Genomic DNA, 15,688 nt, shown 5'->3' with positions numbered 1-15,688 from the left:
GACTCTTGGTTAACCAATACAATATTGTAAAATAAAGTAAAATTTAAAAAAAAAAAAAGAAAAATCTCAGTCCTTTCATAACATGAAAAATGCAAGTGAGAACAGAACAGATACTTTCCTATGTGTGGATGAATGAGTAAATTAACATTTTGAAACAATCCGGTTGTTTGCTGCTTTCATGCATCTTCTTGAAGTAACTGAGTAAGCTAGCCAGTGGCCTCTGATTTTTCCTAGCTTAATGCAGATACTGAAAGAGAAGAAGAAGAGTTTGAGGACAACATGGATGTTTTTGATGACAGCAGTTCCAGCCCTTCTGGTACCTTAAGAAATTACCCACTCACCTGCAAAGTTGTTTATTCCTATAAGGTTTGTATTTCTCTAACATATTTCTCATGTTAAATTGTGACAACTCTGAAGATACAAGTAACAGTATCTACCCAGCCTCTTATGCTGTACTTACCATAATGTTGGTGTTCTGTTCATATTAGAGACAATGTAACATAATGGGGAAGAGTCTAGGCTCTGATGTCAGATGGCCTCAGTTAAAATCTTGTCTCTGCCACTTACAACCTACATAACCATGCTAGTCCCTTGGTTACTGTGAGCCTCAGTTTTCTTATCTATATTATGGGGATAATACTATAGGGCTAATGTGTAGACTAAATGAGATAACACTTGTATAGCAAAGCATTTAGCACAGTGCCTGGCATCTAGTAACTTTTCTGTAAATAGAACTCCTCTCTTTATCAGTTGCCTGCTTGGCACAAGGCTCTTCATTAGGATAGTTCTCAAAATTGGTATTAAAGTAAAATTGCTTGAAAAAACAGTTTTGTTAAAACTTTGCCTACCCTAATATTAATATAACCATCTCTTATTTCCAAGTTAAGCAGGGACCTGGGTAAATAGATTTTCTTCTAACTTCCAAACCTGATTTGGTATAATAGTTTTTAATCTCTCTCACCCCTGCCCTGCTTTCACATTAACTTTTTACTCAAAGTAGATTGAGTTTCTTTTCCCAATTCCTCTCTTTTCCTCACTCCCTTCACCAGTCAATAGCCAGTCCTGTTGAGTCCACCTCCAAAACATATCCGGAATCCATTCACATTTCACATCTTGGTCTAGGCCATTACTTTGATTAGTGTAAAAAAAATTAACTGGTATCCCTTCTTCATACTTGTCTGCCAGGAGTCCACTTTCCACCCTATAGCCAAACTTATCTTTAACATATATAGGAGATTACTTTATTCCCCTGCCTAAAACTTTTTAAGCTTTCCATCACACAAAGAAAAACCAACTCTTTACTAGGCTCTGAAATGTCCAGACTGATCTGGCCCCTGCCAGTCTCCTTAGCTTCATGTCAGACCAACCCACTGAACCTACTCCCTACATGTTAGCAACTCTGGCTGCCTTTCAGTCTTCAAAAGCACCTGCTCCTTCCTGACTTAACAACTTTACACTTGCTTTCCCTTACCTAGAACTGTCTTTTCCCAATTCTTGGTTGGCTGCCCAGTGCTCTTCATATAGGCTCAACTCAAATAGTGCCTCCTCAGGCTTCCCCTGACCACCTAAACACATACACAACTTCCCAATCACAACTCTATCCCATTGCCCTTCTGTCCTCATTTATTAATTGATACTATATAGAACCTATCGCCAACCAAACTTAATCTTGTTTGTTTTCACATTTCTTTATCTAACTCTGCACTAAAGTTCCCCAAAGGCAGAAACTTTGTGTGCCTTGCATATATGTCTTCAGCACCTAGGACAGTGCCTGGCACATAGTTGGTCCTCAGAAAATAATTGCAGAATGAATAAATGAATGATGTGAGAAAAGCATGAACAAACGAATCCCTTTCATTTTAATGAATTCCTTTCACATTAATGCCATGCTTGAGGAACAACAGAGGAAGTATGTGGAGAGAATCTTAAGCATACAGGGAATAGTCTCATTCCCACCAGCACCATGCCTGGAGAGTGAAAAACTGACATCATTTACTCCTCAATATCAGTGATTACCAGACTTCTTTTCATTTAACATCCTTTTATTATATATTTAACAATACTCCTTTTCTAAAAAGAGTTGGGATTTGTCTTCCCAATGTAAACTGTTTTGATAATCTTCTGAAAATTTGAAGTCATCTTTAAAACACTTATGCAATGTTTTTAAAATATTATACAGCTAGGTTGGGATTGTTTCCCTGTCTTCTGTCTCAGTGTTATATTTACTCTGAAGTTCCAGAATTAAAATTTAAGGTCTTTAAATGGAGAGGCTCCTAAGTATCTGAGTGATTATTGCATCTGAGGAATTTTGCAGATAAGGTAGCATTTCAGTGAGGTCAGGAATAAGATCTTTCTAGTCACAATGATGAGGTAGAGAAGGGAAAGAGCCTTCTAAGCAAACAACAGATGCAGAGACACAGTTTGATGAGATAATAGAGTGTCCAGGAAATGTTAAACTCAGTGGTATGTGAGAATCAAACATGAGAAACAGAGCAGCTGGAAGTAAAGATATCAGATAGACCTGTAGATCACACCAAGGTTTGGCTTCCATCCTGGCTGAAGGAAGCCATCGCGTGTCCTAAAATCAGACTGGGCTTTAAAATAAGGTAACCCTGGTCATGATATAGATATTCCAGAGAGGGTAGGTTAGAGTAGAGAGAGGCTTAACTATAAGCCTAATTGTGATTCCTATGGTCCAGACCAGCAAAGAAAGCCTAAATTTAAGAAAAGCTAAATTTAAGGATTTGTTTCAAAAGCCTTAAAAATGCTTGTCACTTTGACCCTACTAGCATTTGTCCTAAGGAAGTGACCCACAATATAGAAAAATATTCTGGGTACAAAATTTTTTTTCATCATAGTACTACTTTATAAGAGCAAAGTTAGCAGTCCAATAAGGAAATAGTTAAATAAATTAACCATTCATATAATATAACCATAACAATATTGTGAGGATAATTGAAAAATTACATTTGAGGTTTTTTTTGTAAGAAGAAATGATACGTCAAGAAAGTAAGATACCAAATTGTATTACCTTAAGATCTTGATTATACCTATTTCTAGCTTTTCTACAGTAAGCATTTATTACTTTTATGATCAGGAAAAAGCATATTGTTTTAACAGAAAACAGGAAATTTAGAAAGGTGGTGGTGGAAACAGGGCATGGCTGCTTCTGGGGTTCTGGCGGCCACTGTGTATCAGGACTTCATGAGGTAGTGTATGACCGTGTGTTTATTTAATAACCATTTACTGACCACTTGCTGTTCTTGGTTGGGATGAGTGAGAAAAATTACATTCCCTGCCTTAAAGAAGTCATTCTATTAGAAAGCCCACAAGTGCAAACAGCTAACTTGAGTGCCATAGTAGTCAGTATTAGAGGGATGCTCAAAGCCTTATAAGAATAAAAGGAGGAAAAAGCAACCAGCTCATTGTGGGTGGTCTTGGTATACATATAAGCCAGGCATCAAATCATGGGTAATAATAATAGCTACCATTTATGAATTCCTGTGTGCCTAGTATCAATATATATATATATTTTTCTAATCCTTTCAATAATCCTATAAGGAAGAAATTATCAACCAATCCATTAATTCAACAAATATTACTTGAGTACCTTCCATGTACCATGCTATGCTCTTTTCTAGGCTTGGAGATACAGCATTGATCAACACAGAAATCTCTGCCTTCATGGAGCTTGCGTTCTAATAGGAATAAAAAAGAAAACTGAGGCTCTGAAAGGTCTTACAGTCACTTGCCTGTAGAAAGAGACTGAAGCTGGACTTGAACTCACAGTAATCTAATTCCAGTTACCAAATGGGAAAGAGGGATCAAGGCCTCTTGGAAGAAAGGCATAGAGACAATACATAACATGGTATATTCAGATACTAGGGATTAGTTTGCTGGGGCCAAAACATCAGGAGACCACAGGGTCTTGAGTGTCATGGGAAGGACTTGACCTTGTCAAGTGAAAGAATTGATCACTGCTTAGGTATGATATGATCAAGCTAGTATAACAATGCTATATATAGCACTGCTTATATAACAATGTTGGACAACTTGCATGGACCTTCATGACTTTTTTACAAGGGCAGCAATATATTTAAAGGTGTTTAACTCTCCCGCTTTCCTCTCACACACATTGAAATCTGGTTGTATTGATAACCTTTGAAAAGTTTTGCCACAGAATTAGGAAAAACAACTTTGTTATATAGGTGCCTTTTTCTGGTATATTCAAGGCATAGTGTGGTTTCAGATTAGTGAAGAAATTCCACTGGAAAAGCCATCAGAAATCAGTGGACTCTTTTTCTCTTATTTTGAGTTCAGAGGTAATCTGCTTAAAATTCTGATCCTGGAGTATTTCTGTGATTAGTCAGCCATTTTCAATACTGTTTTTCTATCTCGAGCAGCTATTACAGCAATGTCCAGAATCTGGGTTTGATGAAATGTACATGCAATGGGAAATGAGCCTTGCCTTATTTTTGCTTATGTAACTTGGAGATATTTTTATACTTTGAGACTGTGAGATCTGAAAAGCTATATGGTCTTAACTGATAGTGTTCACTGATCTTGAGACTTGGGGAAAGATTTTACAGCTGTTCACTAAGAACCAGAAGATGCCTGCAGATGCCTCCTGTTACATGTAACAGACAAGTCTCTTCAGGAAACACAGTCTCTTCCTCTGACCCCTCTGCAGAGTCCCTGAGAGTTTGCCCTCAGATTCTACAGCCTCACGGGCAGCATTTGGGTGTCCAGTGTCAGTGGACTCCTGCTTTTATTTACTTTAAAAATAAAAAAAGTCACAGCAACTTCTGCAGAAGCACCCAAATGGATCAGCCCAGTGTCTACAGTTAAGTTGGCGCATAATAAATCCAAGCCTTGACCAATATCAATCATTTCTCTCCTACAACTTACTTCTCTTGGCCACTGTTTTACGGTGATTCGAGACCAATTCCAGGCACTGCTCAAGCTGTCATTCAATCCATATACATAGCTCTTTGCATTTTCACAGCCTGCACCTCCACTGTAGCCCTGTGGTGCGGTTCTGATTCACTGCTTTCTCCTTTGCCTGTGCTTCCCAAACCATCATGGCTCTGTGCTTATTCATCCCACACTGACTCCACCCACCCCCACCCCCCCATCTTCCCGAGAATGGCGGGATTGTCATTTTGAAGAAATGGAGGCATCAAGAAGTTGAATAACTTACCAATAGATACATAAGCTGGAGCTGGAACCCAGGTCCCCCACTCCAGCAGAGTGCTGTGTTCACTGAGCCTGACTGCCTCTTGAGGATTCCGTTTCTCCAGTTTTTGTTGTGGCTTTATTTTGTTCAGTTTTTTAAGTAAAACTTCACCTCATTATGATAGTTTTACAACACTCAAATTTTTATGTTCAATACGTTTTTCAAAATCATTTCAATACTTTGATCCCCAGTTTCTGTTATAATCAGTTCACATCTGCTCTTTATCTAACCTTTTTAATTTTGTCCATGACCATCCTACATTGCAGGCTTCTCAACCAGATGAGTTGACCATTGAGGAACATGAGGTGTTAGAAGTGATTGAAGATGGAGATATGGAAGACTGGGTAAAGGTATATTCCTTTGCTCATATCACCCCTTCTTGTGACATTTTCAGGAGTTTGTTTTGGTTCTTGTTGTACCCTGTCCAAATTGTGTGTGCAAACCTGTTTTGTCACATGTCTTTTACTCAGGCTCGAAATAAAGTCGGCCAAGTGGGTTATGTGCCAGAAAAGTACCTACAGTTTCCCACCTCGAACAGTCTGCTGAGCATGCTGCAGTCCTTGGCTGCCTTGGACAGTCGGTCACACACATCCAGCAATTCCACGGAGGCCGAGCTCGTTTCAGGCAGCCTCAACGGAGATGCCAGTGGTAAAGACTGAAACAAGGCACTCTTTATTTGGTCACATTTGACATAAACCCTGTTACCTTGGAGTCAGCCTTCAGCTGGTTAAAAACATGGGTTTATTCCCTTTCTGTAATGTATATTTATTTGGCCACATGTATCCTGTACAGTAGAACCCTAGAGTTGCTCTTCAGTGAGTACAAAATTACAGCTCTGCTCTTATTCCGTTGGACACTCTTTTAGCTGTCACTTGTACATGGGGTGGTTGTAAGAGTTACCTGGTTGTCAGTGTTCTTACTGCATTTTTCTCTCTTGCTACCTAGTCTGTTTCGTGAAAGCACTTTATGACTACGAGGGCCAGACAGATGATGAATTATCTTTTCCTGAGGGAGCAATCATCCGAATCTTGAACAAAGAAAACCAGGATGACGATGGCTTCTGGGAAGGAGAATTCAATGGGCGGATTGGAGTTTTCCCGTCGGTGCTAGTGGAAGAACTTTCAGCCTCAGAAAATGGTGACACTCCATGGATGCGAGAGATTCAGGTGCACAACAGGGGAAGAAAGCTGAATTAAAAGATAGTTCAAGAAAATAACTCCCAAAGAGTCTGTTGACCCACACAGAAGTGGGCTGTGGTCTCAACCTCACCCTTACCACTCCAATTTTTGGTAGCCAAGTTTCCACAAGACTGAATTTGGGAAGCAGAGACTTGTCAGTCAGGCTCTGTGTAATGGCTATATTACACTTCATGTCTCCCACATTCTGTCCTCTGAATTGAGGAACCAAAATACTACACTGTGTGTGACCTACAAAAGACTGGTTTGGCGAGGAGAAAGAAAGAAACCGGAGAGGGAATGTACCATCTCTGTGGTTAGTTTATACAGTAAAAATATTAGCAGCCTCTTTCTCTCCCTCACTGTCAGAACCTCCCTGCCCAGCCCAGGTGCTGCTAATCCTTTTCAGAGAACTAATGAGACTCGCAAAGCCCCATGTACTCATGTGGCCTGAGGCTTACTTCATCATAGCAAAACTTGTCTTTACGGGAAACTCCTAATTTAGATATGTCACAACAGGCCTGGCAGGTCCAGGACCGTAAGGAATATGTCTGCCCATCTTGCTTGTACAGTATTATGACCACTGAACATGACAATTACAAAGCCTGGGGAAGTCAGAAACTCAGCCAGTTATTTTTTCTTCACCGAAAAATACAACTTGTTCTTTTTTTTGTTCTTCACTGAATTGACTACTTTGATATGTTTTCAATAGAACTCTAGAGAATGGTTTGACTTGGTAAATGTTTAATTTAAACTAAAATCAGTAGTATAATGAGATCTATGGAAGGAAAAAGTTAAACGCAACACAAAACTGGTGGTAGTGTGGTTATTCTAGGCTCATTTGCTTTTTTATTTTACTTTTTTTTAATTATGAAAGGATGATAACACATTCACAGGAGACTTGGAAATTACAGAGCAAGGTTGCATATAGTTCCACCATGTTTTACAATTATTTTTTAAGTAGATAAATTAAGATTTTTAGATGGAGTTTCAATATCAAACTCTCAAACATTAGTAGAATGAATATACAGAGAAGTAGGATATAGTAGGCCTGAAAAGCACTGTGAACCAACTCAATGTAATTAAGATCTATATAATTTTCACACAATAGTAGGATACAACTTCAAGTTCCCATAGACTGTAAATTAGGAGACACTGGAACATATCCAGGGACATAAAACAAGGTGCAAAAATGTCATGGTCTAAAGGTATTGAAATCAAACAGAGTCTGTTCTCTTAGCACTGTGGAATTATGTTAGAAATCAATATCAAAAGATACTTTAAAATAAGCCACATATTTTCAAGTGCGGCTTTCCGGGTGGCGCTAGTGGTAAAGAACCTGCCTGCCAGTGCAGGAGACGTAAGAGTCGTGGGTTCGATCCCTGGGTCGAGAAGATCCCCTGGAGGAGGGCATGGCAGTCCATTCCAGTATTCTTGCTTGGAGAATTCCCATAGACAGAGGAGCGTGGCGAGCTACAATCCACGGGGTCACGAAGAGTCAGACACAACTGAAGGGACTTAGCATGCATGCATTTACCAAGAGAGATCATCTTCAACTTAGCCATCAAACTAGGCTCATGTGCTTCTAATTAGGCTGGTCAAAAAAGTTAACAGTCATAAGGTAGCTCCAGAGAAAGGTTATTTGCCAGGAGCAGCCAGAGAAGCCAGCCAATCTCCTTCCTGAAGTGAGCACTACGTAACCTCCGTTCCCTTTGCTGCAGGTCTCTCCTTCCCCCAAACCACCCGGCTCCCTGCCTCCACTGCCGCTGTATGACCAGCCTCCCAGCAGCCCTTACCCCAGCCCAGATAAGAGGGGCTCCCAGTACTTCTCCCGCTCTCCTTCAGCAAACGGTAAGGGGTCTCCTGGGCATGTATCAAAATACACTTTCATTTGGAAAGCCACGTGTTCATCTGAAGGGTAAACAGATCTGAATTACCATCTATATTGCTCAGCAACACAAATAAATTGAGCTTCTTTGATTCCCTCCCTTAGAAAACAGCTTCCATGCCGAATCGCCAGGATTCTCGCAGGCATCCAGGCATACTCCTGAGACCTCATATGGGAAACTGCGACCTGTAAGTCTCTTATCTAGCAGAGTAATAGAGTGCATAGTTCTTCCAGATTGAAAGTTAGAAATTAATGGAGCTCCATGACCCCTGTGTTGTTACTAATTTCTTCCATGCCAGGTTGCGATGGACTTGGGAAGTTAAACAGAGCTCTGGAAAAGGAAGGTTATAAAAATAAACACATCTTGGAAGGTCTAGCTTATTATGCTGGCACTTTCCTCACTAAGCCATGGTGAGATTGCCTGGTGACAACTATGGAAAGTGTATTTAAATTATAACAAGCTCTGTGAGCATTAAAGCAGTCTAATTGTGAAACAGAATTTTTTTTTTTTTCCAGCAGGCGTTTATTGAGAACTTTTTTTCCAGGCCTCTACTTTCCTCTTCGACAGACAGTGAGATGATATAAGATACATGACCTTTTGAGGTTTGAGAGCTTCTATTCTCAAAGAAATTATTTGTTCTTTACAAATAATCACCTCTACCCACCCCTCACTCAGCTGTCATCAAATCCATCCCACTACCTCACTGTGAAATAGTTCTTCCAGGGTCATAACTTCCGCATGGTAATCTAGTTACATTTGCAGTTTTATTTTCCTAGACCCTCTTATCAGCATTTGACACAGTTCTTTGAGCCACTTACAACCTTTGTCTTTATTCATTCAGCAGATACTGAGTGCCTTGTTAAGGACTTGGTTCGTGATCCTAAATGTGATAGGAAGCTGTTGTAAGATTGTAAGCCAGATAGTGATATGACTGATTGTGCATTTTTAAAAATTATTTTTACTTTATAATTTTATGTTGGCTGCACTTGGTCTTAATTGTAGCACGTGGGCTCTTTGTCAGTGAGCATGGGCTTCTCTTTAGTTGCAGTGAGTGGGCTTAGTTGCCTTGAAGCATGTGGGATCTTAGTTCCCCAACCAAGGATCAAGCCTATATTCCTTGAATTGGGAGGCAGAGTTTTAACCACTAGACCACCAGGGACATCCCAGCTGTGCATTTTAAAAACACTACTGTGGCAGCTAGGTGGAGAATCAGTAGAAAGTGTCAGAATGAACATGAGTTGTTAGGAGGCTGGAGCAATGGTCCAAGCAAGAGAGGACAGTAATGTGAACTAGTGGGGAAGAGCAGTAGTGGAGAGAAGTGGACCCATTTGTTCCACCACACTTTTCCTGGTCTGCTTTCTACTTCCTGGCCTTCCTTTTCATTGACCTTTGAGGGCTTCTCTGCCTTTATCCAGCTCTGTTGATGCTTCTCAGGGTTCCGTCCACTAACCGCTTCCCTCTTTTTTTTTTTTTATTTGTTTGGCTGCGTCAGGTTTTAGTTGCAGGTGGAGTCTTTGTTGCATCGTGTGGGATCTTTTCGATGCGCTGCATGGACTCTGTAGTGTGGGCTCCAGCGCACACAGGCTTCAGTAGCTGCTGTGTGCAGCCTCAGTAGTTGGGCACTCAGGTCAGCCTCTCAGTTGTTCCATGGCATGTGAGATCTTAGTTCCCTGACTAAGGGTTGAACCCATGTCCCCTGCATTGCAAGGCAAATTCTTCACCATTAAGCAACCAGAGGAGTCCCAGGGCTACTGCTCTTAAAGTCGTTAAACTTACTCCTGAGTTATCTCATTTACTCCCAAGACTTTGATAACCATTTATTTACTGACAACTCCCAGATTTATAACTACCTATCCATTCTCTTCTCTGAGCTTCAGATCTGTGGAAATCTCAGTGTATATATATAGCAAACCCCCAAAACTCAGCAAAAAACTAGTTAATTATCCTCCTTCTCAGACATCATCCTTCTCCCTTATTTCGCATCCTGGTGAGTGGTACCCGTATCCTGCTAGTGCTCTGGCATCACTCATGACACCTCCCTGACCTGCCTTTCGTGAAGAGTCATCGCAAGGCCTGCCAGGGTTACCTAGAGATGACTGTCAAGTTGTGCCCCTCTATTCCCCCAGTGCCAGCCAACATCAGCTCTCTTTCAGACGATCACAGGAGGCTCCAAAACTGTCAACCTGTATTCTTGCCCTCCACCACTCTTTTCTTCAAACTTTTACCTGAGTCATCTTTTCACACATCTAATATTACTGCTTAAATCCCTGAAAGACTCTTCTTTGCCTACAGAATAAAGCTCAGATTTTTAAATATGACTTAATAAGGCCCTTCATGACTTACCCCAGCCTGTCTCTCTAGTTTCATCTCTTGCATCTCTCCTTCCAAGACATGTTTAAAGGTTTTTCAGTTCTCCAAGCATTGCTCTCTCTCGCTTCCAACTCTAGGCCTTTGCTTGGGCCAAGGTTGTCAGGACTACAAAGACTCTTGTGGCCATGAGGCTTTCAGCCCAGGGAAGAACCTGAGTCGTGAGTTTCACATTTCATCCAGAGCAGTCTGTCCTTCTCAATGTAAGAAGCTATAAAAATTAAGTTGAAAGCACATGCCTAGAACATTTCTGAGAGCCCTCGGGTGTCCATGTCCTTGAATAAGTGATTGGTCGGATTTCGATGCTTCAGCCACTGAATCAGGAAGCTGACTGACCATGTGATGGTTTCCTGCTCAGGTCCGGGCAGCTCCCCCTCCTCCTACGCAGAACCACCGAAGGCCCGCAGAGAAGATCGAGGATGTGGAAATCACACTGGTGTGATGATGGGTTTGCCTGTCCGTTACTGCTACAATCAAGGCCAGGCTTGGAGTTTGGCCAGTCTTGTTTTTTAGGCACCTTTGCTTGCATGATGATGACTCGAACAGAGCAAAAACAAGGAGGACTATGTGACCGGGTGGCCTGGTTGACACCTCCCACGTTTTTAATATTTTGTGCCTTTTTTTGTTGTCATTTTCTATGTCATCTCTCCTAGCAGAGCACAAATCCTAGTGGGCCTTAGAAGCAGAGAAGGGGGACAGTCCTCTTGCCTACTAGGGACCCATTTTTGTATGAGACTCAAGACCAGGCCTCGTTCAGGGCACAGTCACAGAGATACTGATCATGTGCACTCGTACAGTATATTACTGTGGCCACGAGGACGTGGCAAAGATGCTCATCTTTCTTCAAGTGGCTTTGGCTTATCTGATTGAGTTTAATCAGATCATGTCGGCTACATAAGGAAGCAGCAGGAGGGATTTCAGGAGAGGCTGGCTCCTCCCCGCAGTTGGTCCCCAAACTGAGAAACTGAAACCTTATTGGAAAAAAGTAGACTGCCCTGAGTTTAGCACCGATTGCAATAATGCACATCTCTTCCACAGCTAACAGATTTAAAACAATTAACAGTGTCCTTTGTATTAATATTTATGCCATTCATTTAGTATTAGCGGAGCTAACATGGAGGGGCTGAACTAGTAGCCGAATCTCATCCATCACATAGATGAATAGAAAGGAGGCTGAGGCTAAAGCAGAAATGGAGCTTCCAGATCTGCAATGAGCTGACTTAGTGTTCTTTTTATATTTGGGTATTTTTTCATCTTAATTTTTGCAGCATATACTATCATGACCAGTATCCTTAGAATTTGAATGTCTTGATAAAACTGGGGACACATACTTGCCTTGTCAAGCTTCTCTACTGGGGAGGCACCTAGCATTATTTTATTCCCAAGCTAGTCCACTGGCCCAGGCAGCCAAGTTGTGGCTGGCCCAGACCAGCAGCCACCCACCACATAAAATGCAGCTTCCCAGGTCCCACTGACCTGACATTTCCTTGGGAGGAAGAATCTGTGGCTTAAGGAGTAAACCAGCTTCCTATGAAGAGGGATAAAAGGATTGTATGGTGCAAATTGACAAGGAAAGGACAAGTTCTCCATGTCACAGGGAGAGCCAGGAAGAGCCTTCCCTGCAGACTAACAAACCCACAGCAGTGGCTCCCAGAGGCCTCTGGTGGCCCTCCACCTCCAATGGAAGATAGGGAGTGCATTACTTAGGAACTAAGGGATGTTTGCTAGTTGCTTTTTTTCCCTTTTTTAAAAAAAAATCAAAATTCTCAGAATTTAATCCAAAAGTTGTCTTTTGCTTTGAAAATGCCATCCCTCCTAAGAATCTCTAAAAACTTGAAATGCTCGCCAAATGTCCCCATGGGATTTTTGACCAGAAATAAGATCATAGCTGAAGAAGTTTTCAGACAGTCATTTGATCACTTCAATGACAGTATCCATTGATGAATCTTCTCTGTGATTTGAGGATTTTTTTTTTTTTTTGCATTTCTTAAAACCTGTTGATCTATTTGAGGTCTTTTTGTGTTTATCAAACTTATTCTTAAGTTTACAAAAGAAATTTAAAGGGTGGGTTTTAAGATTTTAAAGTTTGTGGACAAGTTAAAAATCTTCAAAGCACTTTAAAAATCTTCAAAGTGCTGAAATTGGGCAGTTCTTGCCACCCAGTCTTGTATTCTCTCTTTAGCTAGCAAAATTGTCCTTGAATCTGGGTTTTCCACATTCTCAGAGAGTTATTTGAAATCTTTTGTTATATTTTAAAATATTTTTTGGAAGAGCTGCTAATTTTATTTTAAGAAAAAAACGAAGTTGTAAGAATATGCCTCCTTTTTAATAAGAACCCGTCCCTCTAGGACATGTAACCCCGCACCGCAGTGCACAGGGCTGGGCTCAGAGGAGGCGCCTCTGTGCAGAAGTGCTTTCTTTACAGTGGCTGTAAAAACTTTGTATTTATTATGTATAAAATGTTGAATAATAAAAAAAAATGGAATTATGTTTCTAAGTTTTTCTTATAAGAAGATTTGGGTAAACAAGCTTTTCCAAATAGACAGTGTTTCTTTTAAAGACACTCTCAGGCCCTCCTTTAAATCTTACAACAGATACAAAGAGAGGGAAGTAAATTTACCCATCCATGGGACAAACAGCCCTTCGTGCCACCCACCTGTCAGGGGTAATACCCTGAATGCTAGAGATAAAAATAAGTAAGTTGTGGCCTTGGCCGTCAAGGTTCTTTCCATGGGGGAAAAAAGAAGTATATACCTGAGGACAGTACTGTATGAGATATGCCAGAAAGGAGAGGCAGAGAATGTGCTGAGGTGACTGAGGAGGGAGCCGAGATCTGCAGCTGCGAGGGCCAGAAGGAGGCCACTGAGCCTCAGACTGGTGCGACTGCAGGCAGTGGGCACTCTGTACTCCTCTGTCCTTTTCCTCAACCTCTACCCTGAGGAGTCATGAGGCAAGAGAAGGAGATTTTACTGTTTCTAGGGATGGCTGGAGGATTCCAGGTAGAAAGTTGTCCGTCTGGCTACTAGCCACCCCAGTGAGGACCACTGTTTGAGGCGGGCCCCCACAACCCTCCTCTTCCAGAGCTGGGCAAGTGTGATATGTAAGCTTCCAGACATTTTCTGTGCATAGAACTTACATGTGCCAACACTGCCTTTTCATACATGAAATTATATAATACATTTAGATTTACCTCATTCTTTCTGAAGGCAGCATTATATTCCATTGTTTGGATATAGCATGATTTGAACATTCCTATAGTGATGGATGTTGAGGCTGTATCCATTCATTTGCTTTCAGAGAGCTGAAATTAATACCTTTTTACCTAATTGTTTATAAATTTGTTCCAGTAAAAATATCAGGTAAATTCCTAAATATGTAATTTAAGAGTTAAAAATGTACATGTATATTTAATTTTGTCATGCTAAGTCGCTTCAGCCATGTCCAGCTCTTTGCGAACCTGTGGACCATAGCCCACCAGGCTCCTCTGTCCACGGGATTCTCCAGGCAAGAGTACTGGAGTGAGTTGCCATGCCCTTCTCCAGGCGATTTTCCTGACCCAGGGATCGAACCTGCATCTCTTACATCTCCTGCATTGGCAGGCAGGTTCTTTACCACTAGCACCACAAATAATATGTATAGATTTGATTTTGTTAGATGTTGCCAAATTGGCCTCCAAAATGATTATATCTGTCGATACTCCCACCAACAGCATAGAAGACAACGTGGACTTTGGACTCAGAAGGTCTGAGTTAAATCCTGGGTCCCACTTGACAGCTGTGGGATCCAGCTTCAGCGTCCCCATCAGAAACCTAGTAATGCCATGGCTCCAAGAAGGACATGTGAAGTATGCGGCACAGCGTGGTCTTCCTCAGCATCACTGCCCCACCTTCAGCACCTCCCCTACAGAGCTGTGCCTTGCTGTCCTTCCAGAGCTGTCATAAGGCCCAAAGGAAGGAGTGGATGTGAAAGTGCCTTACCATAAATATGTTAAGGGCTATCAATACACATTAATATCATCCCCATCTTCTCTCTTCCCCTCCTAATGAAAGCTGCTCACATTTAAGACTACCATTGGTACCAGAGGCCTGGTCTATGACCAGGGGACAGAATTAAGCTGATTGCCCCACCCCTGTATCATAGTTGTAGCAGGGCCTCCTTCATCATAGGAACTAAACGTGAGTCAGACAAAGCAGAGTCACAGCACATCACCTGAATCCCTTTCCTCTATAACCCGGCCCACCCACCCCAGCCCACAACCACAGGCAGGCAGGAACGAGTGGGAGGATATCCTGCAGCCTCAGCCCTGCCACCACCTGATGGATACCCTTTCCACTGGGCTTCCACACCCCCCCAGCTTTAAAAGAAGCAGAATGAGATGATTTCCAAGGACTCATCCAACCTTTAGGTTCCAGGTAAGTTCAGTTTCTAGATGCACAATGAGAACATCACACAAAAAAATCACAGTATTTGAGAAGACTCTACTAAAACAGACTTCTCGGAATGGCCAGAAGTTGAAGATTCAAGCCACTGGACTCTCCACCAGAACAAAGCAAACTCCTTCCTCTGGGTTGTAATCTCACTGTGCTGCACCCTTCACTCACTGCCCAGGGAACCCAGCCAAAGCTTTCAGTAGTGAGGCAAGTTATTTCTTCGGCCTCTGAGTGGCTTTATGACACAATCTGGCTGAATCTTTGCATTGCTCATTATGAAGCTGTTTTTCATGACAAAAACACAACCAAGTTACAGGAATTTTAGTGTATAAGGAGAGAGTTGTAATTTGTCCCCAGATCCTACAACTTAACCAGTATAAGTTTCCTCTTAGAGGCTGTTACCGCTTGATCTGTCAAGAATTAATTCCAGAGGGTGTCTCATTCCTGAACCACTTTCCCCTGGTCCCACTGGCTGAAAACACAAATGCAATACTTCTGCCCCATCTGTTTCAGAGAGCCCTGGTCTGGAAATACTTTACTGGGATGTTATCCTGAAACAACAGAAAGGAACACCTCTTCCACACTGTGTGC

The 15,688-nt window shown here is 41.6% G+C and overlaps 1 protein-coding gene across 2 annotated transcripts in view; it reads left to right on the top strand.

Annotated features, from left to right (window-relative positions):
* FCHSD2 (FCH and double SH3 domains 2) overlaps positions 1-13,155 on the top strand; it is a 240,119-nt gene extending 226,964 nt beyond the window's left edge. The window contains exons 14-20 of one of the 2 annotated variants that reach the window (XM_040258786.1): positions 235-366; positions 5,503-5,586; positions 5,707-5,884; positions 6,182-6,402; positions 8,133-8,262; positions 8,405-8,487; positions 11,026-13,155. In XM_040258786.1, the coding sequence (XP_040114720.1) occupies positions 235-366; positions 5,503-5,586; positions 5,707-5,884; positions 6,182-6,402; positions 8,133-8,262; positions 8,405-8,487; positions 11,026-11,109 (912 nt within the window). In that variant the 3' untranslated portion in view covers positions 11,110-13,155. Of the gene's footprint in view, positions 1-234; positions 367-5,502; positions 5,587-5,706; positions 5,885-6,181; positions 6,403-8,132; positions 8,263-8,404; positions 8,488-8,598 lie in introns of both variants that reach the window. The other variant, XM_040258787.1, reaches the window with a different exon arrangement.
* The last annotated feature ends 2,533 nt before the right edge of the window (positions 13,156-15,688 follow it).

The sequence above is a fragment of the Oryx dammah genome, unplaced genomic scaffold, assembly GCF_014754425.2.
Source record: "Oryx dammah isolate SB20612 unplaced genomic scaffold, SCBI_Odam_1.1 HiC_scaffold_17, whole genome shotgun sequence".
Lineage (NCBI taxonomy): Eukaryota > Metazoa > Chordata > Mammalia > Artiodactyla > Bovidae > Oryx > Oryx dammah.
Note: the sequence above shows the minus strand (reverse complement) of the source record. Positions and strands in the feature narration are given on the sequence as shown.